The sequence below is a fragment of the Dipodomys spectabilis genome, unplaced genomic scaffold (assembly GCF_019054845.1).
Source record: "Dipodomys spectabilis isolate Male_0828 unplaced genomic scaffold, ASM1905484v1 ptg000125l, whole genome shotgun sequence".
In the NCBI taxonomy this organism is placed as follows: Eukaryota; Metazoa; Chordata; class Mammalia; order Rodentia; family Heteromyidae; genus Dipodomys; species Dipodomys spectabilis.
Genome location: NW_024870802.1, coordinates 20,219,444 through 20,243,118, shown reverse-complemented (window position 1 = coordinate 20,243,118; position 23,675 = coordinate 20,219,444). Strand labels below are relative to the sequence as shown.

Genomic DNA, 23,675 nt, shown 5'->3' with positions numbered 1-23,675 from the left:
GAAAGAGTATGTTGGTGTTGGTTTGTTTTGAGCCTCTCCCCATCAACCCTATCCCCACAATATTCCTATTTATTTTTAGTTGGCAATGATCTTGATCACCGGACCTACCCTACAGCAACAAGTTAGCTAGTGGTTTGGGGGTGTTTTGTTTTTAATTCAGTATAATTCAAGGGATATTTGCTGCTGGGTGGGGACTGATTGGAGAAAGATGCAGAAGAAAAGTTTATAGGGTGACTCAGTCTCCACACTGACCATTGCCTGGAAAACATACCGGTCATTGTGATGAAAAAATGAGGAGGAGGAGGAGACTTGGATAAGAACTGAGATAAAATTTGACCAAACGTACAAGTCTCAGAGAAGTAGCAACTGGGTGGCCCGGGCACCTGCGAGAAGCTGGGGGGGCGGGGCGGGGCGGGGCGGGGCGCGGCCTGCGGGCGGGGCCGGGTGGGTGTGGCCTGCGCTGGGCGGGGCCTCCCTTCCTCAGGGCTGGCCGTTTTGAAGGGGGTGGAGTTGCCCTTGGAGGCGGCACCGGCCCTGGGCCCCGAGGCCCGGCGCGCCCTATCGGGCCGAGCCCAGTGGCCCTGCGGAGCGGAGCTGAGCGGCGTGCTCCCGCCGGCCGGGGGAGGGCGGACGAGGGCGGACGGGGCTCGGGGACCGGCCAGGCCGCGGCGGGCGCTGTTTCTCTTTCACTTTCCTTCCTTGGGCGGCCGGAGCGCTGGCGGGCTAGGAGCGGCGGTTGTGGCCGCTGGGTAGGTACCGGCAGGGCCGGGGAGGGTCCGGGACTCGGGGGCCCGAGCTCCCCGCCCAAATGTGCTCCGTGGGCGGGAGCCTCACCTCAGCACCTGCTGGGGGCCCCACCCGCCTGGAGTTAGACCCGGCGCGCTTCGGAGACGGGCCCTGGGGGCTTCGGCCAAGGGAGAGGGGCGGCCCGCTCCCGCCGGGCCCGAGCTGGGATTCCCGGGGCCGCGGGCCGGGCACCTGCGGAGCCGGCGAGCGGGAGGGTCGGTGCACCCAGAAAAGTTCCCTCGCCGGCTGGGTGACCCCGCCGCGCTCTGCCCCGGGGTCTGAGCACAGCCTGGGCGGACCCTGCCTCTTCCTCTTCCCGGGGACTTGCTCCTACTTGGGAGCTTCCTGGCAAGCCCTCGGGACAGTCGGGAGCCCTAGCAAGTTGCTTCCCTGAAGGTCAGGCAGAACCCAGGGCCCCGACCTCCCGGTTCCTCCCTCAGCACGGTAGAGGTTTACCCGCAGAGCCTATCACAGAGAGTGTGTGCTGATGGAATGACGCCTTTTACTTTTCCGGTTACTTTATACTCGCTCAGGAGTTCATCGCTCCAACGGAGAGGAGTGTTCTGTTTGTAGAGTGAACTTGGGGAGATCAGCGATTTCTTTCTTTTCTGACAGGGAACCTCCTTTGTAAGAAACTCTAGAAACGTGTGTACATGTCTATGTGTATGTGTATGTATACACATAGGTGTGTGTCCTGTGTTAAAAGTTGTGAGAAAATGATGACATTTATCCAGTGTTATTGTGTGCTAGCCTTGTGTGTATATTCTCAGTGAATCCTCACCACTGTAGGAGCTGGCTTTTTCATTTTGCAGTTTAAAAAGACGGGGAAAAAAAAGATACAGAAGAGGATAACACTGCCTAGATTATATATCTACTAAATATGACCAGTTTCTATTGAGCATTTTTCATTCTAATAGTGGAGATTAAGAATGGATATAACTATAAATCAAAATGAAAAGAAAACGTAATAGAGTGCAAAGTTATAGAAGGAGGAACAGGGTATAGAGGATAGCATTGGAGGAGGGTTCTGAGGCTGGGTATGTTGCTGCCATAGGAGAGGAGGGGCTTACTGAGTAGGAGAGCTAATGATGTGAGGGCAGCGATTCCCCCAATTTCCTTCAAGAAAGATGTGTTAAGGTCATTCTCTGTGTAGAGTTGTAACTTATGTGACAGCTGACAAACTTAAAAAGGTTTTCTGTTTGTAAGGAGGAGACACTGACACTCTTTGAAAACAAACCTGGGTTGTAGGTGGTGAGGTAATATGCATGTAATAGAAAAAAAATCTTGATTTAGCTATTAACTATTAGAGTACAGAACAGAAATAGGGACGTTTAGATAGGAAGGAAAGTTTTCAATTTTTTTAACTTTTGTTGGAAGGAATTCCTAATAGAGCAATCAAGGAGATTGATCTCTTTACTAATAATGCATTTTTAACTATTTTTTTAACATTATTAGTAAAGAGATGAAACTGAAATTGATAGCTCTGGCCTATCTTTAGTGTGGAACCGATTGTTAAGGCTCCAGGATTGGATGAATTTGTCATTATTCTGAGTTAATTATACAGTAAAATATATGTTTTATTCACCCAATTTTGGACATACATAATGAAGAATTTGACACTTTTTCTCTCATTTTTTTAAAAAAAAGGTTTGTGGAACAGATATGGAAGAGCAGAACCAGCCAAAGAAGTGATGATCCTTGATCTCATGATAAATCTGGATGTTAGTTCTCATGCCTCAAGACATCCTATTGGGAACACGACATCGTCTCCTGGGACCAGACTTTCATCCACTTAATACCTACCACTCTTTGCCTGAACTATTGAAGCCAGTTAACCTCGAATGGCTACCCAAAGGAAACACTTGGTGAAAGATTTCAATCCTTACATTACCTGCTATATCTGCAAAGGGTATCTTATCAAGCCAACCACAGTGACAGAATGCCTCCACACCTGTAAGTACTCTGTTTAGTACTCTTGTATGCCACCTACTCAGCAAAAATTGTACCTCCATTTATTCCTTTAAATTGTCATGTCTCATTTTTTATCTAGATTTTAACTGAAACAGAGTATTCTGCCAGGTGCCAGTGGCTCACACCTGTAATCCTAGCTACTTAGGAAGGAAAGTCTGTGGGACTTTTTAATCTCCAATTAACCACCAAAAATCCAGTAGTCAAACTGTGATTCAAGTGGTAGAGTGCCAGTCTTGAGTGTAAAAGCTAAGGGATAAGCACCCAGGCCCTGAGTTCTGGCCCCAGTAGTGGCACACACAAAAATACAAAGAATATTTTAAGAAGAATCAACCTTATCTTTGAATTAATTTTTAGAGCATTTTTCATTGGAACAGCAATAGCATGAAACTTCACTGTTACTCAAAGTTTAATACATAGTTGATTTAAAAAAATCAAATTGTAAAATTAAAAAAAAACTCTTTAAAAGCAAGTTACTGGTATAACTTTTGTAAAAAGTGAGCTATTTATGGTTTCTTATTTTAACTTTTCATACTGAAGGAATTAATGGACTCAGAGGCTTTGTTACAAAGGATGTGTATACTTTCTTTACCTCTCTGATAACTCCTAAACAGCATCAGCTTCTGACATCTTCTGGAAACTTGTTAGAATGAAGATTATCAGTCCCATCCTAGACTTACTGAATGTGATACTCCAGTGGGCTCAGGAGTCTGTCTTTTAAAGGAGCCTGCCAGAATTCTGAAGAATGCTCATAGCTAAGCAACACCAAACAAATTTCATTCTTACCTACCACGTTGGAAATGGAGGAGACATTTTTCTAGCCTCTATGTCAGAATTACACAGACTTTTTATGTTTCCCACCATTATATTATTTCAATGAAAGTAATTCCAGTAGGCTGAAATTTATTGACTGCTACGTGCACCAATGTAGAATCTTTATTTGCTTGACTTCATTTTAGTTAGATAATCTTTTGAGCAGTTTACAGTGGATATAGGAGATAGGTATAAAAATCATCTTCATTTTATGTTTGGAAACTTAAGAGTTTGAGTAACTCTGTCCTCATCTCCTATCTAACAAAATGATAACAAGTTACCACCAAAACCCATGATCGTTCTAATACAACATGGAGTTTTTATTGTTTTGTAAATTTTTCAGTTACTCTCTCTAAGCTGATGTGATGTACTTTGTGCCAGTAGTTTAAACTAGGGTACAAAGTAGAATGGGAAGTGGTTAGAGTGGACACATTTATGTTACATATACTTTACCACAATCTTTTAAAAAACAATAGAATTGCATGGAATGCTGTTTAAACATACATGTGCTTAGGATCCTACCTGGAAACATGCTAGGTGTTATGGGAAAGTCTAGGCATACATATTTCAGAAGAGCTATCCCAGTAATGATATATATATATATATATATATATATATATATATATATATGGAGAAATACTGTGAAACATTTTGAATGATTACTGTCTCATTGCCTTGTGTTATTATTTAAAGTGAATGGTTAATCAACATCATTCAGCACACATTTATTGATTACCTACTGTGTGTTGGGTGCTGTTCTAGATACCTTTGAGGTAGGAATCTACTTGCCAGGCCTAAAGAACAGTAAGTTAGTTAGAAGGCTGTCATTATAGCTCAGATAGAAGAGTATAGGGTCCTCAACCAAGATAATAAAACGTGAGATGGAGGTGATGAAGAGTGATTATACTATAGGTATTTGTGGGAGAGAGCCAATGTGAAAGGATGGAGACTTAAGCCTAGTCTTCTGTATTACCCATCATGCCAACCATGGTACCTGGACATGATCCACATTCTTTTCTGTTTTACTGCTTTAAAATTTGTGCATTATCCTGATACTTGGATCTGTAGCAAAAACTTCCAACTCTGGAAGATGATATGAAAGTACAGATTCCCCAGTTTCTGTGTAGTAAAAATGTTATATATGTTCTTCTGAAGGAAAAATATTGAAATCCCAAAGTAAGTGTCACCTCTTTAAAGGAAGAAACAAAAGATTCTAGCTGTATATACAGTCCATTTATAAGAAAAGATAATTTTTATGTTCTCAATAGCAATTTAAAGCTTAAAGAAGTAAATGACAATTTATCACAAGTTATTCTGGCCTGAAAATCTATCTTTTAATAACCATAATCCTGTTTACCATTTACTGAGAGAGAGTGAACATGGCAGAACTCTGATTAAAATAAAATGCTAAATCAAAAATGTGGCCCTTATCATCAGCAGAGAATCCACAGTAAATGCTGGGTTTAAGTATTTAGCCCAACTCTCAGGTTCTTGGATTTCTATGTACTTTGTGTTTTTATTTATATTGAGGCTATAGGAAAAATATTCACTTACAAAGTACAACCTTTTTTGTATTGATAACATAAATGATATAAAGCAGCATTCCTTTACTGTCTTGTTGGTTCTTTAATGGGGGTGATATTCTGGATTTTTTCTTGTTTTATCACATACAATGCAGGACAGATACAGTGCTACTGTGATGTGGAATGGGTATAAAATCAAAATGGTCGAGAAAGGCAGGGATTAAGAAATGATACAGTTGTACTCAATAGTGTTTCTAAATCTTTTTTTTAAAAATTATTTTGTTCGGGCTGGGAAAGTGGCTCAGTGGTAGATTGCTTGCCTTGCATGCATGAGGCCCTGGGTTCGATTCCTCAGCACCACATAAGCAGAAAAAAAGCCAGAAGTGGTGCTGTGGCTCAAGTGGTAGAGCACTAGCCTTAAACTGAAGAGCTGAGGGACAGAGCCCAGGCCCAGAGTTCAGGCCCCACAACCAACAACAACAACAAAAAAAATTACTTTGTCTACCATCGGGCTTGAAATCAGGGCCTAGGTGCTGTGCGTGAGCTTTTGCACTCTAGTGGTCTTAACACTTTGAGACACAGTGTCACTTCTGGTTTTCTGGTGATTAATTGGAGATAACAGTCTCCTGGACCTTCCTGCCTGGCTGGTTTCAAACCTCTGTCCAAGGATCTCAGCCTCCTGAGTAGCTAGGATTGTAGGCATGAGCCACTGGTGCCTGGCTATTTCTAGATCTTGATTTAGCTTTATAAAAAGAATATTAAAATAATTATACCGGGCTGGGAAGGTGGCGCAGTGGTAGAGCTCTTGCCTTGCATGCATGAGGCCCTCGGTTCGATTCCCCAGCACCACATAAGCAAAAAGAAAAAAAGCCGGAAGTGGCGCTGTGGCTCAAGTGGTAGAGTGCTAGCCTTGAGCTGAAGAGCTGAGGGACAGCGCCCAGGCCCAGAGTTCAGGCCCCACGACCGGACCCCCAAAAAAATAAATAAATAAAATAAAATAATTATACCAAGACAGTCTTATAGAACCACAGATAAAGAATGAAGTAAGAATGAGTGAGCATATGTGTGTGTGTGTGTGTGTGTGTGTGTGTGTGTATAAATATGGATCTTGTTCCTACTATTCAAGTGAGTAACATGCAAGTGAAGCTGGTTGTTAATGAGAAAATGTAGACATGGAATCTGACCTGAATTATCTGATTAAGTGAAGAAAGACTAAGAGGGCTAAGAGATATATAAACGTGAATGCTGATAAATGTAATGAACATAGTGAAACAGTGATATAATAGTAGTTGAGTGTTAGAATATTTAACTTGAGTGGAATGCAAAAGAATGTTTCTGAAATTCTAAAGCAACAGACACCTCTCCTCTAGTCAGACATACTGCCACTATCTCATTCTTCGATATAGAAATTCTAGAGCTCACACTGCCTGACTGACCTAAGACTGTAGGACAAAAGGCCACAGAATGAGCAGGATGACTGCCTAAAGCATTCCAGTTATGTGAGAGAAAGGGAAAGGGGCAAACCAAGCTCATCAATAGGAAAGAGGAGGCACAAATAGGGTAGCATCTATATTCTAGGCTTCTGGAAAGGAGATTAAAAAAAAAAAAAGGAGTCGTTAAGCCACACTTGAACTCGACTAAGATGTCACTTACTAGTAACCACATCCAAGCCAAGGCATTTAGTAAAGTTTTAAAACTAAAAATTAAAATACACATTTTATCTATAAATAATTACTTAATGTTTGATTAATTAAATCCACATTAACCATGGTGAAATAATTTTAATCTAAAGAAAAGATGTTCACCGATAATTGTCTTTGGAATAGTTACATGTCAAGTACTTTTTTAGTCAACGAAAGTTGAATGGTAAATAATGTAAACTTGGAACTTACACTCTATCAAGAATATTTCTTATAGGGCTGGGAAGGTGGCTCAGTGGTAGAGCGCTTGCCTTGCACGCATGAGGCCCTGGGTTCGATTTCTCAGCACCACATAAGCAAAAAGAAAAAAGCTGGAAGTGGCGCTGTAGCTCAAGTGGTAGAGTGCTGGCCTTGAACTGAAGAGCTGAAGGACAGCGCCCAGGCCCAGAGTTCAGCCCCACGACTGGACACAAAAAACAAAAAACAAAAACAAAGAATATTTCTTATAAACCACAAGAAATTTTAATATATATTTTATTTGGAAATATCTTTTTCTTCTTCATGTGAACTTTTCTACTCTGATACTATTCTGATATCTCCTAAATCTTTATTTCTGGCTTAGACTTTCCTTATTGGCTTCAGAATCCTACTGGATATCCAGTTGGATGTCTTGAACACACCTGAAACTCAACATATTTACAAATGAATGAATGGGATGCAAACACTCAGTTGTCCAAGCAAGAAATTTGCTCCATGGAAAATCATCACTTTTCTTTACCTTCATTAACAAAACCTTGATAAAGTCCTGTCTTGTCTCTCTCTTTGGTATTTCTCACATCTGCCCCTCCAGTTCTATCTCCATTACTATTTCCAGACCTATTTACTTTTCCCTGAGCCACGACAGCACATTTTTAACGTGTATCAGAGTGGCAGTAATTAAAAACAGCTTATAGTGTTTATTACTGTCACTTTTCAGATAACCTAGAACTTTCCTAAAGGTACTCTGTTGCCCTTAATATAAAGCTACTTTACTGTGATTGTTTTCTGCCTAATCCTTTCCTTCCCTACCTTTTAACACATGCATCTGAAGACACTTGTTCAACTGTTTACTCTGCTTGGCCTGAGTTTCTTTTCGTGTAGGCCTTGCTAGCAGTTACACAGCCTTTAAAACTCATCCCCTTCAAGATGTGCTACAAGTTTGCTTCCCACATAAATTTGTTTGCTATCTAGAATGGAGTACTCAATAAAAACATTCATGAATAAATGAATAGCTAATTAATTATTTTATTGTGTGTTTTTCAAATATTCAAACAGTGGTAGGTAATTTGAAATGTATGTAGACAATGTTGGCTAAGAACTATGAATTTAGAAAGTCTGCCTCCTAGAATCTACTTAGGTCTCTGTGTGTCTTAGAAAGGGAGAGGATAGACTCAAGGGACTAGAAGCTAGGCTGGTGGTCCTAGATTTAGAGATGCCTTTTCTATTGTACTAGGTCTTGAGAAATTTTTTGAAGCTAATGTAGAGTGTATAGGATAGTAATTGTATAGGTTGACTTAAAATGAAAGATTTCATGTAAACTAAGGACAAAGTAGATTTGTTTTGTAGCTTAGATGTGATGAATGCAATATATTAGATCTTAAACTTTGTAAATAGGTCACATTAGGAATAAGATAATTCTTTTCTTAAAAAAAAAAGTGTTGGAAGTGGCACCGTGGCTCAAGTGGTAAACCGCTCACCTTGAGCTAAAGAGCTAAGGGACAGCACCCAAGACTAGAGTTCAAGCCCCACAACCAACAAAAAAGAAAAAAAGAAACAAACAAAAAGTGTTTACAGACATGAATTCTGTGGTTCAAGAAAGGAAAGCTTTCTTCCTTCAGTCCTTTCAGACATTATAACAGTTATCTCTTAACTAAAAAATGAATTTAAAATATTGTTTTATTTTTTTACATACAAAAAAGAAGGGTTAATAAATATAATTGATTTTAAAATTGGTGATTTTGTGTAGTTGTATGTAGAAATAATTATACAATGGCAAAATTTTAAGAACTACCATTTATTTTACTTGAACAGATACTAATACAGTAACTTCATCAACGTACAGAGAACTTATGACTGTTATTTAGTGTTTAAAAGTCTTAGGCTGCTCAAGTTGCAGTGGCCAGATTAGTAGCATCCGTCAGCAACAGCATCGCCTGGGAACTGGGAACTTATTGAAGTACAAATTCTTGGGCTTCATTGTAGACCTATTGAATCAGAATCTGGGGAGAAGGACAGATATCTGGAATAACAAGCCTTCCAGATTCTGTGATAGACTAAAATTCAAGAACACTCTTCTGGACTGACATAATTTTTGTGTCTCTTCAACTAACAGTTTATGCTTTTTGACTTGACTCCTTTTAGCATTCCCTCTCTAGTAGTAGCCATATCTTCCTGGTGCTCTCTCCCAAACGTCCACAGTCCAAACACTTTTCACTACCTCCATCTCACATTTTATTACCTTGGTTAAGGACCCTGTATTATTCCATCTGACCTATAGCAATACCCTTCTACTGACTTGCTGTTCTTAACAAGCCTGCCAGCCTCCAAGATTGTGTCTAGAACAGAGTACCCAACACACAGTAGGTAATCAATAAATGTACTTAATTACTAACTCTTGTTGTGAATACTAAAGGGAGCCATAAATATTTACTGAGCACTTCCTCTTTCAGGTCCTGTTCTAGGCACTGGAGACCTGGTCTTGTCAAATAATTGAAGGTGATAAATGCTGTAGGAAGAGGGAAAATCAAGCTGGGCAAAGGGAATTGGAGAGTCAGTGAGGTGCTACAATTTTTAGGAAGCCTAAAAATTCTCTGTGAGTGACATTTGAACAAAGACTTAAGGAGTTAGCCTATCACACATCTGAGGGAAGAGTGTTTGGGGAAGAGGGAATATTAAGGTTGAAGACGAAGGCAGGAATATGTCTGACGTTTTCAGAAATGGCAAGGAGGTCCATATGTCAGTACAGAAGTGAGTAAAGGAAAGGGCAGAGAAGTGTTAGTATTGAGGATGGGTATGAGCCATGAAACATAGTGCACAGGCCTTACAGAAGCACTTTAGGATTTTGACTTAAATTCTGAGAGAAATGAAGCCTCATCTCAAGTACAGTTTTGAGTAGAGGAATGGCATGGTCTTACTTATGTTTGAAAAGAACCACACAGACTATTCTTGAAAATAGCCCTGTTAGGAGTCCATCATGGTAAATATGGCTGCACCAAGGTGGTGGTAGAGTTTGTGGTGGTAAAATTGTCATTTCCTGAAAGTAGAGTTATATTTTCTAGTGAGTTGTTTGTGGATCATGAAAAGGTGATAAAGGAGTCAAGTTAAGAGTCTGGCCTGAGAAACCATAAATATATCTTCATATGGTATTGGAAAGTCTGAGTGTAGAAGACCCGTGTCAGCCCTTCCTTTGCTCTGGTTAGAGCAGTTTCAGTGAAATAGCAGGAATGAATGTCTGGATAGATGAAGGAGGTAAATTTTTAATTCCCTAGTTTTCACCATGTTGATAGGAATAGATAAGTATTTATCTTTCTTTTGTGTCAGTGGTGATAATACTAGGAATTGAACCCAGAGCTTCACAAATGAAAGACAGATATTCTACACTGAGCTAACCAGAACCCTTCATTTAAAAAAAATGGGAAGAAAGGATTTTCAGTGAGGAAGTATAGGTGACTCGTCCAAGGAATTTTACTACAAAAGAAAACAAAGTAATGGAGTAACTGATGCTTTGGAAGTGAAGTCCACAATGTGTTTTCTTACACTAAGGATATTATGTTTGCATGCTAAAAAGAATCTTCAGTAGGTGCTTAGGTAGGTCATGGTAAGGAAGTATAGTGGGCAAGGCAGAGATTGCCTTGAGATAGGTATAAAAATTCTGAAAACTTTCATAGACAAGAAGCACAAAGTGTAGATGCTGGCAGGTAAAAAGGTGTGTTGGTGCAAGTTCTCTTTGATTCAGTATTGTTTCTTTTTTCCTTTTTTCAGTAAAATAGCGAGTGAGGTCTTCAGTGGAGAGTGAGGATGGAGGAGGATTTGATGGGGGTTGGAGGAGAGAGGAGAAGTACTGGCAAGGAGAATAATGGACTTGGGGGCATTGAGTATGACTGCCTTGCAGATGAAAATCCTTCATGAGGTTCATGACCATGAATTTAAGGTGAGAGACCACCATGGTTGCATGTTTTTCTTCTACAATGTCCAGCTTTAATCTGTGGAAGCAGAATTTGGATTTAGCCAAGATTCTAGTATATTTAAGCTAGGAAGACCAAAGAAGAACATTTTACTCCAGCTTTTCAATATTACAATGAAATGCCTTAGAGTAGCTACTAACAAAGGAAAGACATTAGCCCACCATCCTAGAGGTTTAAAGTTCAAGATGGAGTGGTCCCATGAGTTTGGCCTTTAGTGATGCCTACAGACAATTCCATACCACAGCTGAAACATATGTAGAATCAGAAAGACATATCTCAAATCACACAAGGTGGGAGGGGGCAGGGAGGGATGGGTCCTGTGGAACAAACTTCTTAGGTAAAACTATTAAGAGATCAAGATCAATCACCCATCTCTTCCCTTCCCCCCAACCACAAGCCCCAAACCAAGTATTTTTGTTGGTCATAGGGTTAGAACTAAGGGCTAGGCACTGTCCTTGAGTTCTTTTTGCTCAAGGCTAGATACTCTACCACTTTGAGCCACAGCTCCACTTCTGGTTTTCTGGTGATTAATTGGAGATAGGAGTCTTAACGAACTTTTCTGCCTGGGTTGGCTTTGAACCACAATTCTCAGAACTCAGGCTCCTGATTAGCTAGGATTACAGGCATGAGCCATTGGTGCCCCAATATATTTTTTAAGGAAAAAGATTGGTGTATTCACTTTTGCATGGGACAAAAATATCACTATGAGCAAAATAAAATATGTGACAAAATTGCACACAACTTTGCATTTTGTATCTCCAAGTTCCCACCACCTCCTACATTAGCACACTAGGGACCTTTCAAAGACCTGTTGGCCTGCCCAGTGTGATCTCCCCAGACCATACTTAAATCTCAGATTCTGTCTTACTCAGTCCATTTTACAGCCTATTTGTCCAAGCTAAAATAATAATTGTTATTATTCAGCATTCTACTCAATAAAAAACGATTCTGCTTTCTATTGTAACATATGTAACAACATAAGAGACAAGATTTTCACTAATAGAGAATACAGTCATAGAAGCAAATTGCAGCTATTCTAGAATTTTAAAAATAAATATTAGTTTCATATTTAGGAATATATTTATAATATATGAAAAACAAGAAACTAGTGCCTTTTCTTTTTTTTTTCTTTTTTTTGTCAGTCATGGGGCTTCAACTCTGGGCCTGGGAGCTGCCCTTCAGCTCTTCAGCTCAAGGCTAGCACTCTACCACTTGAGCCACAGTGCCACTTCCGGTTTTCTGGTGGTTTATTGGAGATAAGAGTCTCATGGCCTTTTCTGCCTGGGCTGGCTTTGAACAGTGATTCTCAGATCTCAGCCTCCTAAGTAGCTAGAATTACAGGTGTAAGCCACCCATGCCCAGCTTGCCTCTTCTTTTTGCACATGATCACAGCTTACTTATAAAACTTACTAGGTAAAGCTTTCAAAACAGAAATGATATAGAATGATTATGTAGAATGAATGTTGTCAAGAGTGGTACTTGGAGATTAGGGATATAACTACATGGTGGAAGGCTTGCCTAGCATGTGCAAGACCCTGAGTTTGGTCTCCAGAATAGCAAAAAATAAAAATACAAACATAAATGAAGAAACAGATCTATCTGGCAAAAAATTAATGAATGAAGAAACAGATCTATCTGGCAAAAAATTAATGAGACCCAGTCTCAATGTCAGCCAGTAAAGCAGGCATGGCCTATGATTTGAACTATGCAGAAATCCTTAAGTAGAACAATTACTGTCTGGATGTTAGCTCTGGGCAAAAGCATGAAGACTTACCTGAAAAATAGAGCAAGAAGAAGCTGAGGATGTGGCTCAAGTGATTGTACTTACCTAGCAAGCAAGAGACCCTGAGTTCAAACCCCAGTACTGCAAAACAAAAAGTCATGCATAGTGATTAAAAAAGGTGGAAAAAAACCCAAACAAACCATGCTTCCAAGTTGACAGATAAAACCAACTCAACTAGATGACTTTAACAAAGGAAGTCATACTTAGCCACTTAGTAGGCAGCATTACTAAAGGATGCCAGTGCAAAGGACATGTGAAAGACTGCTATAGTTTTATTTTCAGTATTATCAGAATTATCAAAAAGAGAACCCTGTGTAGATTATTTTGAGCTTTCACAGTTGAGATGCTCTGTTTCTGTAACACATAAGAAGTGAGGGTGGGCCCATACATCCAAGATGGCAACAACAGATGGTCTTGCACCTGTTGCCAAGAGGCCCCCAAGAACTTGACAGTACTGAAGTAGGATAATGCTTTGATCATGCACCTACCAAATCCATACATAATAGTGCATCAGAACAGGTATATTCAGTGATCAGAAAGAGACAATAAGCTAATTTCTAGACAGGTGGGACAATATTGGAGTTAGATTGAAGATGAAGGGAGGAATTCCTAATGGAGAAGTACTGGTCACTTTGGATAGAAATCCACCAACTCCATTTCAACTAAGGAAAAGAAGTGTCTATACACAAAGATAGGCAGTCCCACTGAGGTGAAACAAAACATCATACTTGAGTTACAAGTCTATCATTGATATAGAAATTGCTGCAGAGAATTAATAGAATTAATACCAACAATGATAGACATTTCAAGTTCCATTAACAAGATTATCTACTATTTTTTAAGATAGGTATATCAAACTAATCATCCTGAATGATGCCATTCAGGACTTTATGTTGATTTTCCTTATGTTGATTTTATGCTCAACTAGCAATCTAATTTATAATAATCGCTAATGCTTTCTGAGTGCTTAGAAGATATCAGACAAATTGTCACATGCCTTATCTCACTTAATTTCCATAAGAACCTTGTGAGGTAGATACCTTTGTTATCTCCTGTATACATAGAAGCACAGAAAGAGTAATATGCCTAATGGCAAAGTTTGGTTCAGATACAGGCAGTCTGTCTCCCAGATTATCTGGAATAGCCATGCTGTACTACTGTAGCTTCTCATGCAAATATGCTATATAGGTACATTGGTCACATCTTTTTCTTATATCTTATCCTGTGACACTGATTTCCTGGTGGTAATAATTAAGTGACTTCTCATTATGTTTTAGCAGAGATCCCAATCCTGTAATGGAGCAATCTAACCGGTGCTAGCCACAAAGATTGTTTCTGACCAACTCCTGGCCTCCTCCTGGCCTATGTTTCCCAGTTATCTTTCTGCCACATCAGTAAAAGGACTTTGCAGAGTTAGATTCCTGGTGCTAATCTTCCAGATATTGTGATTTAATTGATGTAGAGAGAACCTGCAAAGCTGTTCTTTACAAACTCACTGGTGATTGTGATGCCTGTTTTCTGAATTGGAGAAAAAACTGCTTTAGATGACACAGTGGTCATTTCTCTTACTAATTTGAATAATGACCATGATCAGATCTAAGAAGTAAGGAATTCACTTAGTAAACCTCATTTAGTTTGTGATGAGCAAAAGATAAAAATCAGCTAAAGAAGCCGGACGCCAGTGGCTCACGCCTGTAATCCTAGCTACTCGGGAGGCTGAGATCTGAGAATCGCGGTTCAAAGCCAGCCCGGGCAGGAAAGACCGTGAGACTCCTATCTCCAATAAACCACTAGAAAACCGGAAGTGGCGCTGTAGCTCAAGTGGTAGAGCACTCGCCTTGAGCTGAAGAGCTGAGGGACAGCACCCAGGCCCAGAGTTCAAGCCCCATGACGGACAAAAAAAAAAAAAAAAGCAGCTAAAGATAGTCTTGCACTGGAGGTGTAGCTCAGAGCATTTGTCTTCCCTGGGTGAGGCCTTGGGCCTCGGTCTCTAGCATCACAATCAATATGTGGAATTTTTTTTTGGGGGGGGTCCGGTCGTGGGGCCTGAACTCTGGGCTTAGGCGCTGTCCCTCAGCTCTTCAGCTCAAGGCTAGCGCTCTAACACTTGAGCCACAGCACCACTTCCAGCTTTTTATTTTTGCTTATGTGGTGCTGAGGAATCGAACCCAGGGCCTCATGCATGCAAGGCAAGTGCTCTACCACTGAGCCACCTTCCCAGCCCCAATATGTGAAATCTTGATACAATGGCCTTAATGTTTTTCATTCTAAGGTATGTTGCAAAGTGATTTAGATTTTAAGCCTGGATGCCATCTCTGCTTGATAGCCTGGCGGCCATGCACAGCCTTCTCAAATCCAGTACACTTGAGTTTGTGTTCTTCTTTTACTAAAGGGGGCCAGTAACAGACCATAGTATAAAGCTCCCAGCCCAGAGCCTCATGTTTGGTTAGTCTGACATAAATGTTAGCACTGGTTATGTAAGTGGTTTCACAACTGTGGCTGTGGTTGGAGAGCCTAACTCTATTTCTGAACCAGGTGTTTCAAGTGGCTGTGGTATTTTATCTCTAGAGGGACTGATGAGAATGGAGACTCTAGTCTGTTTCCATACATAGACTAACCATACACAAGGAATTTTTAACATCATTCAGAGACCAGTTGAGTTAACCAGTATAGAAGTTGAACATTTAGAGATGTTATTAATTTTTTTTTAAATTGCTGTACCACAAGGACAGATTTCAGATTATAAACTAAGACTTAAACTATGTTCAGGGTCAGTTTTCTATTGATGAAAAAAAGGTTTTGGTTTTTTTTAATTAGCACATATTAGTTGCCAGGGGGGTTAATTGTGATATTTTCATGCATACATATAATACATTTTAACAAAACTAATTCCTCCATCTCTCTCCTTCATCCTGTCTCCCAGCTTCTTAAAACAGTTTGAATAGGTTTAATTGTTCTGTTTTCAAAAATGGCTATAAATTTAGTTCCACCATTTTCACACCTCTACTTCCAGCTTCTTGCTAGTTTATTGTAGATAAAAGTCTCGGATTTGTCTGCCTGGGCTGGGCCTTGATCCTCAAATCTCAATCTCCTGCATAACTAGGATTACAGATGTGAGCCACCAGTGCCTGGTCTAGGATTTAGTGGGAGGCCAGCCTAGGCCAAGGTAGCAAGAAGACTGTCTCAAAAACAAAATTCCAGAAGGGATCTAGGGACATAACTCAAGTTGCAGAGCACTTTCCTAGCTTATGCACGATTTTGCATATTTGTAGTTCAATCATCAGTGCTACAGAAAAAAATATTAAGAAGTAGTACAAGCTAGTTTTTGACCTTTTGAAAAACACTTTAAAAAAATTCTTTTTTTCTTTTTCTTTTTTTCCTCTCCCCTTCCCTTCTCTTCCCATCCTTCCCCCGCCTCTCCCCCAATTTTCCTCCCCTCCCCAACAAAGTTGTAAAGTTCGTTTTCCACATAACGACTTGTACATCTCATTGTTGCAGTGGGTCCACCTGTATCCCTATTTAAAGGATTTGTTTTTTTCCCTTCCCCTCCACAAATTATACCGATATCAAATACAGTGAAAGCAGGGGTTGTACTGTGGGGGAAGGACATACAAAGCAACAAAGAAATCATCATATAAATGTGTTAGAAACAATCGCATGAAAGAAAAAAAAAAAAACATTTGAATACATATCTTAGGATTTATTTCCCTAACATCAACTTATCTTACCTTTTCTGCTTGACTCAGACATATATCTAGTTATTGCAAATAAGGGAAACCATGGGACCTATGTTTCTTTGGGCCTGGATTACTTCACTTAATATAATTTTTTCCAAGTCTTTCCATTTCCTAACAAATGGGGCAATGTCATTCTTTCTGATGGAGGCATAGAATTCCATTGTGTATATATACCACATTTTCTTGATCTATTCATCTACTGAGGGGCATCTGGGTTGGTTCCATATTTTAGCTATGGTAAATAATGCTGCAGTAAACATAGTCATGCTGGTAGCTTTAGTGTGGTCTTGTTTGTGATCACTTGGATAATGCCCCAAAGTGGGATTGCTGGGTCATAGGGAAGCTCTAATTCTTATCAAGTCTGGGAAGGTGGCTCAGTGGTAGAGCGCTTGCCTTGCATGCATGAAGCCCTGGGTTCGATTCCTCAGCACCACATAAGCAAAAAGAAAAAAGCCGGAAGTGGCGCTGTGGCTCAAGTGGTAGAGTGCTAACCTTGAGCTGAAGAGCTGAGGGATAGCGCCCAGGCCCAGAGTTCAGGCCCCATGACCGGACCCAAAAAATTCTTATCAGAAACCTTGTATTTAAGACTTTATACTGTCATTCTCTAGAGCAGGCAGGTAACTGGACATACAGAAAGCTTTTCTTTTTCATATTCAAAAGTGGAATGCTATACTGTATATCAGATGTTGCTGTGATTTTTATAGTACTATGGTTCGCACTTAGGACTTCATACTTGGTAAGCAGGCACTACCATTTGAGTCATGTCATCATTCTTACCCTGCCTTTTTTTAAACATATATTTTTAGTTAGGGTCTATTGTTCCTGCCTGGAGCTGGTCACAGTCCTTTTCTTGTGCTTTCCAAATAACTGGGACTATAGGCTTGTACTGCTACATCTGGCTTGTTGGATGGGATGGGAAGGGATGGGAGGGTTTCACTAACCTTATGTGCAGGCTGGTTTCAAACTGTAATACTTCTAATATCTTCTGCCCAGGTGTCTGGGATTACAGGAATGAGGCATGACACGATCTAGAATATAGATTAACATTCTCTGTCATTTTTCTAGGTAGTGGTGCTTCTTTGGCCGGTAATAATTACTAAAGCTTTATTCTTAAAACTATATTATCTTTGGATGCTTAAGCCTTACATCTGTTTCACCAGGCAACCTCAGTTAGACCTTTGCTCCTAAAAAGATTGGATCCTACACTTAGTGCTTTAGCTGACCCTACATGAGGATTTGCTGGGGACATGACATGTACCTTTTTGTTTGGTCAAGGCTGGTAGACAACTAGAGGTTGCTAAATGCAGTGAGTGTAGTAAAGCTTTTGAACCAGAAGGCTCAGAGCACCTGTCAGGATCAGGCTTTGTCAAGCTCCTTCACTCTGTCCTTTTTTGCCTCTCTTCCAAGCTTTCCAAATTTCAGAAACTTATCTAGTGTCTCCAGAAAAAAGAATAAATACCAGCAAGTTCCTAAAGGAAGTAGCTTCTTCGTTCTCTACTTCAGCTTGCCTTAAAAGGCAACTCCTCAAGAAATGTATTTTGACTTTTACAAAGACATTTAGATGACCAGGGATATAACCCATGGTGCTTGAGAACCCAGGGTGAGTGCTTGCCTAGCATGTGATGGGCAAGGTCTTGGTTATATCCCCAGCACTCAGCAGGAAATGGGCATTTACTAATCCTCTTGGGGTTAAAAGATTAAGGAGGCAGGAGTGATAGGCATTTGATAACAGTAGGGTAATTTCACATTTAAGCTTTTAAACAGATTTTTTTGAGGTGCTATTGTTTACCACAATTTTGGGAGAATAGCAAAGGGGGGTCTCATCCTAAATAGCTATATTGAAGTGCACTCATCCAACAAAACACCTGCCTACATCACCATATTAGGGAGGCCTACCCTGGCCACTCTGTCTAGTAGCTGCTAGACCCCAGGACTTTGTCTCTAACTTTGTGGAATTTGGATAGCATAAAGACATCATTTATCATTAACTAAAATTATCTGCTTGCCCTTCTAGATAGACTGTAAGTTCTACAATGAAGTGCACCTATGCATTCCTAGTCTTAGTATAATGCCTGACATGCAATAAATCTTATGGATCCATTGCATCCATAAGTAGAAGAAATGATAAGATGTTATTTTCTATATCTATACAATGATTCTAAAATTTCATACTTGGTAATTTTAGATTTCTTGGCCATTGTTGCTCTGGTCAATATATGAGATGCATTTGACTTTTCAGAGCTACTCTTGGTGATATGGGTAGGGATCCTACCTAGTATTTGCTCTTGACCAGTTTAGATAAACTTTCACTTGTTTTAAATAGTATGGGCTTGAGTTGAGGAAGAGGAGTAATGTGGAATGCAGTGATAGAAAGAGATGAGTAGCCAATCTATACACAGAGAAAATGAGGGTTTATACACAGTAATAAAAGGAAGAGGTAACAGGATAGGAATTTGGGTTGAAATTATGTATAGTTAAGTGCTGTGTGTATGTAAAATGGAGCGAAACAGTTGGCATAATAGATAATGGGTAAAAGATGAAAGAGATTTGTAACGAGAGAGATTAGTGTTACTTCGAGAAAATGTGGGGTTGTGTGGGTTTATGGCACCAGATTCACCAATCATATTTCCATTATCTGTGTTTGTGAGCTTTGTTTAAAATGTTACTTTCAGCTTCTCAGTCACTCTTCCAGTCTACCTCTTGTACTTTTGTACCAACCAGATAACCATTACCTTGTGGAATTAGGGATTTTTGTGCAATTATGTTACCTGTGAGTACAAAAGGGCCAGGAGGAATTCCACTGTCACTCCCACTTCATCCCAGAAGCATCCTGCTCACTCCTGAAAGTCTCCCAAACATACTGAAAATTCTCTTCCCCCTCCTTTCCCCACCCACACTGGGGATTGAACTCAGTGCCTCACTCCCAGAGGAGAGGTGAGTGCTTCTCAGTGAGGCTGAGCTACACCTCCAGCCCTTCCAAGTTTTATTATTGTTGCATTCAAATAAATCCTCAGCAAAAAGTAAAGGTAACTCAACGAAGTTTATTTTTTTCTATCCTACTTCTTTAAATGAGAAAAACACCTTTTGTGTAAATGTTCCAGCTTCTCAAAAGGAGTGTGAGTAGTGATATTTAGTTTATGAAGATATTTAATAAAGTAAAATGGTATATGCTTTTTGTATTATAACAATAGGCTTTCATTTCAGTTGGTTTCATTTGAACATAATTTTAAGGTTATATCAAATCTGATTAAGAAATAGTATTCTGGAGAGGGAGAGAGAGGGAGTGCCGGGGGAAGGGGGGAGATATGGGAAGGGGAAGCAAAGGAGGAGGCAGCAATGCTTGATGAGAAATATACTCATTATCTTGCCCATGTAATTGTAACCCCTCTGTATGGTATTTTCACATAAAAAAATTAAAGCAAAAAAAAAAAAAACCAAAGAAATAATATTCTACCTAGAGTCGATAATTTTTAAGACTATTTCTGGTTACAGTTGAAGGTTAAGCATCAATGATAGTTCAGTGATACATTTTACCTATTATCTTATTTCTTTTTAGTCTGTAAGACTTGCATTGTCCAGCACTTTGAAGATAGCAATGATTGTCCAAGGTGTGGCAACCAAGTTCATGAAACAAATCCATTAGAAATGTTGAGGTAAGGAAATGTATAGTTTGTCTAATTAGACTAGTTTTTGTTGTGTATCATACTATTTTCGATATTTTAACTCAGATGTTTTAGATATTATGAACTTCAAGGAATTTTATTTCATTTTTAAGTATTTTATTAAAAGTTAAAAATAAGACTATTACATATTTGGAATATACATTTGCAAGGTAAACCAACTTTTTATGGGGGCTTTCTATATGAATTTAGTTCAGTTATTCGCAGATGCATATGCTATAGTGCTTTCTTACTTCATGCTTTGTTCATTGAGGAGAAAAAGTTCATCAGCCACGAGTGAAAATGGAGATGGGTAGGAGAAAGAAGTGTGCTATCCAGGGGAGCATGAGGATAAACACATAGGGAACTTGGGTGAGATTCCTGGAGGCTTCACAGGCACGTTGGAGCTGTGAATCTGAATCTAAAAGGATATGATGATTTTCTCTTCCAGACACAGTGCAAGTGCAAATTTGTGAAAAGGCAGATAACCTAAAGTTATAAGTATAGCTATGAAATAATTTTGAACAAGAGGTAGACTTAACCAGGAGTTATAGTTGTATGAAGTAATTTTGAGCAAGAGAGAGGAGAATCAATAGTGTATGTAATTGAGGAGGAAAGACTGTGAGTTCAAGGCTAGCCTGATGTACATACTAAAATCCTTTCCAAAAAAGAGAAGAAAAAAGAAAATGTGTGAGGAAGAGATTTTATTGACTGACCATGAATCAGATCAGACTTAAACTGGCTTAAGAGGACCCAAAAGATGTAAGAACATGGGGTTGGAGATGTGGCTCTGATGTTATGAGCAAAAGAGTCAGGTACTGACTTTGAGTCCCAGTCTTAGGACCCTGCCTTCCAAACAAAAAGACAAAGAACATTAAGGAACGTCTCTGTGAAAAGAACTGAAACTAATTGATTCCTGATGCTTAGATGTAGTAAAAAAAAAAAAAAAAAAAAAAGAGAGAGAGATTATTTGGAAGGCAAAGGTGTTTGAGATTAAGTCTATAGACAGTGAAAAGGAAACAGTTACTATGCATGTATATACTCACAGACACACAAATATACACAAAGCTGACTGCAGGGACCTCTTCCCCCCCAGCCCCCACACACACATGCTAGGAATTGAATCCAGCCAAGCATGTACTCTAGCACTGAGTACGCCCCCACCTGTGTAATTATTTATAATGATAATCGTCTGAACAGTGTTAGTAAACAAAAATAAAACTAGGTTAGTTAAATATAGATGAACAACAAAATTATATTGGGAAGGTGGGATTAGGAAAATGTGTTGGGAGGAAAGGGATAGCAGGATGATGGATGAAAACTAAACCTTTATCCTTCCTAAAAGGAAGTCAGAGAAATCTATAATTCTTTGGGTTTTTTTTGGGGGGGGGGGTCCGGTCGTAGGGTCTGAACTCTGGGCCTGGGTGCTGTCCCTCAGCTCTTCAGCTCAAGGCTAGCACTCTACCACTTGAGCCACAATGCTACATCCGGCTTTTTTCTGCATATGTGGTGCTGAGGAATCGAACCCAGAGCCTCATGCATGCGAGGCAAGCACTCTACCACTGAGCCAACTTCCCAGCCTGTCAGAAATCTAAACAGCAGTAAAAATAATGTCTTTTTAAACCAGAAGTCACTGGCTCATGCATGTAATTGTAGCTACTCAGAAGGCTGAGATCTGAGGATGGCAGTTTGAAGCCAGCCTGGGCAAAAAAGTCCTTGAGCCTTCTATCTGCAGTTAACAACCGGAAAACCAAGGTGGTGCTGTGGCTCAAAGTGATAGAGTGCTCGCCTTGAGCAAAAAAGCTCAAGGACAGTACTCAGGACCTGAGTTCAATCCCACAACTGACAAATAATAATAATAATAATAATAATAATAATAATGGTTCAATCCCACAACTGACAAAAAATTATAATAATGATAATAATAATGTATTTTTAAAAATAAAAATATAAAAGTAAACACTAGAAGAAAGATGTTGGATTTAACAATTACCTCGAGGACTATAGGAGTCAAGAAACAGGATGGGCCTGAAACATTAGGTTGTAAAAAAAGTTTGAATTTAAAATTTTATATATCTATTTGATTTTAAATGATTTAAAAAGAGAGAGGGAACTTAAGATCATTCATTTTGAGCCTATCTGGAAGAGGTGTATCATGTAAAACTTTAATTTAAAATAAGTAAGGTATGAGGAATGTTGAGTATTTTGTTGGCATGTGGATGAACTGTTCTTCACAAGTGACAAGAGGAGGTAATTGACTATTCTCACTATTGGAAATACAGAGCTGAAGCTTAGCTGAGAGACATGATAAACAGACAGAAAAGGTTCACTGCCTCCATGTTACTTTCAAGTCACAAAAGTAGATGAGGTCTTCAAGGAAGAGGGACCATTGAACATTTCAGAGTACAGAATACAGAACACAGAGTTCAGCAAATGAGTTGGGTGTGGTACAAGACATTGGTAAGGAGGATTGTGGTCCAAGGCTAGCCTCGTAAAAAAACTTAAAGCAAAAAGAGCCAGAGTGTGACTCAGTGTAGTATACTTGCTTAGCAAATGCAAGTTGCTGAGTTCACACCCCAGAGCCATAAATAACTAAATAAATAATCTTATTCAGTATTAAGAGTTCAGGAGGATAAAAGAAGTAAAATACAGAAGATATGACAGAAACAATATAGAATACGTTTCAGATTTTTTTCTCCTATAGGAGAAAAGACACCAGTTAAACAAGAAAAATGGCTTTTTTAGATGTGGAAACGTGCATGTTTGACATCAGAGAGAAGTGATGCTCTTGAGCAAGAAAACATGAAGTTAGAGGCACATGTTGTGGGGACAAGAGAACGGGCCAGAGAAATGAAGCCATGGAAAGAAAGGGTGCCACCACAGGAAAACATCAATATAAATGCTTAAATTTTGTATCTAGGAAGACAGAATGGCAGATGGTCTAAATTGTTCAAAAAGAGGAATAGAGATCAAAGTTGTGGTAGAGATTTTGAAGGGGTACATCATCTGTTACGCTGCATAGCATAACCCATAAATTAATGCTTGAGAAGAAAGCACTCATTCTCCCTCACCACTCTCTGGCTTAGCACTTGGTTCTGGACTCAGCTTGCCTCACTCCTGCAACTGCAGTTGGCTCCACCGTCCATTATCCAGGAGGCTGCTTTGCTGCTCTTAGCTGGATTCAGCCATGTGTTAGGAATGAATCATCTAAGAATGGGACTGAGCCTAAGCAGGGCAATGTGGCTCTCCCTTTCATCCTCTCATCTTCAGGGTTTGTTCTGCTGCTTAACAGATTCTGGGGGCAAGACAGCGAGCAAAAGCCTGGCGTGCCTCTTGAGACTCAGGGTTAGAACTAAGCACAAAGTCATCTGCATGGCATTCTTTGATCTACAAATTGCATGCATCTCAGTCCATAGTTTCAGGGTTGGGGTTTCTCAGCATTCTGCACTTCACCTCTAATCAGAACATCAAAGGCATGTTCACTTAGAGGTAGGAAGTGAGACCAGGTTTTCATCATTCTAGCCTAGAAATAGATATGCTGCG

At 39.8% G+C, this 23,675-nt stretch overlaps 1 protein-coding gene across 5 annotated transcripts in view; it reads left to right on the top strand.

Moving 5' to 3' along the window:
• Pcgf5 (polycomb group ring finger 5) overlaps positions 1-23,675 on the top strand; it is a 95,997-nt gene that overhangs the window by 46,442 nt on the left and 25,880 nt on the right. For 3 of the 5 annotated variants that reach the window (XM_042689352.1, XM_042689351.1, XM_042689350.1), the window contains 2 exons: positions 2,434-2,739; positions 20,030-20,126. In XM_042689352.1, the coding sequence (XP_042545286.1) occupies positions 2,628-2,739; positions 20,030-20,126 (209 nt within the window). In that variant the 5' untranslated portion in view covers positions 2,434-2,627. Of the gene's footprint in view, positions 1-582; positions 750-2,433; positions 2,740-20,029; positions 20,127-23,675 lie in introns of those variants that run through there. The other 2 variants (XM_042689353.1, XM_042689349.1) reach the window with 1 other exon arrangement.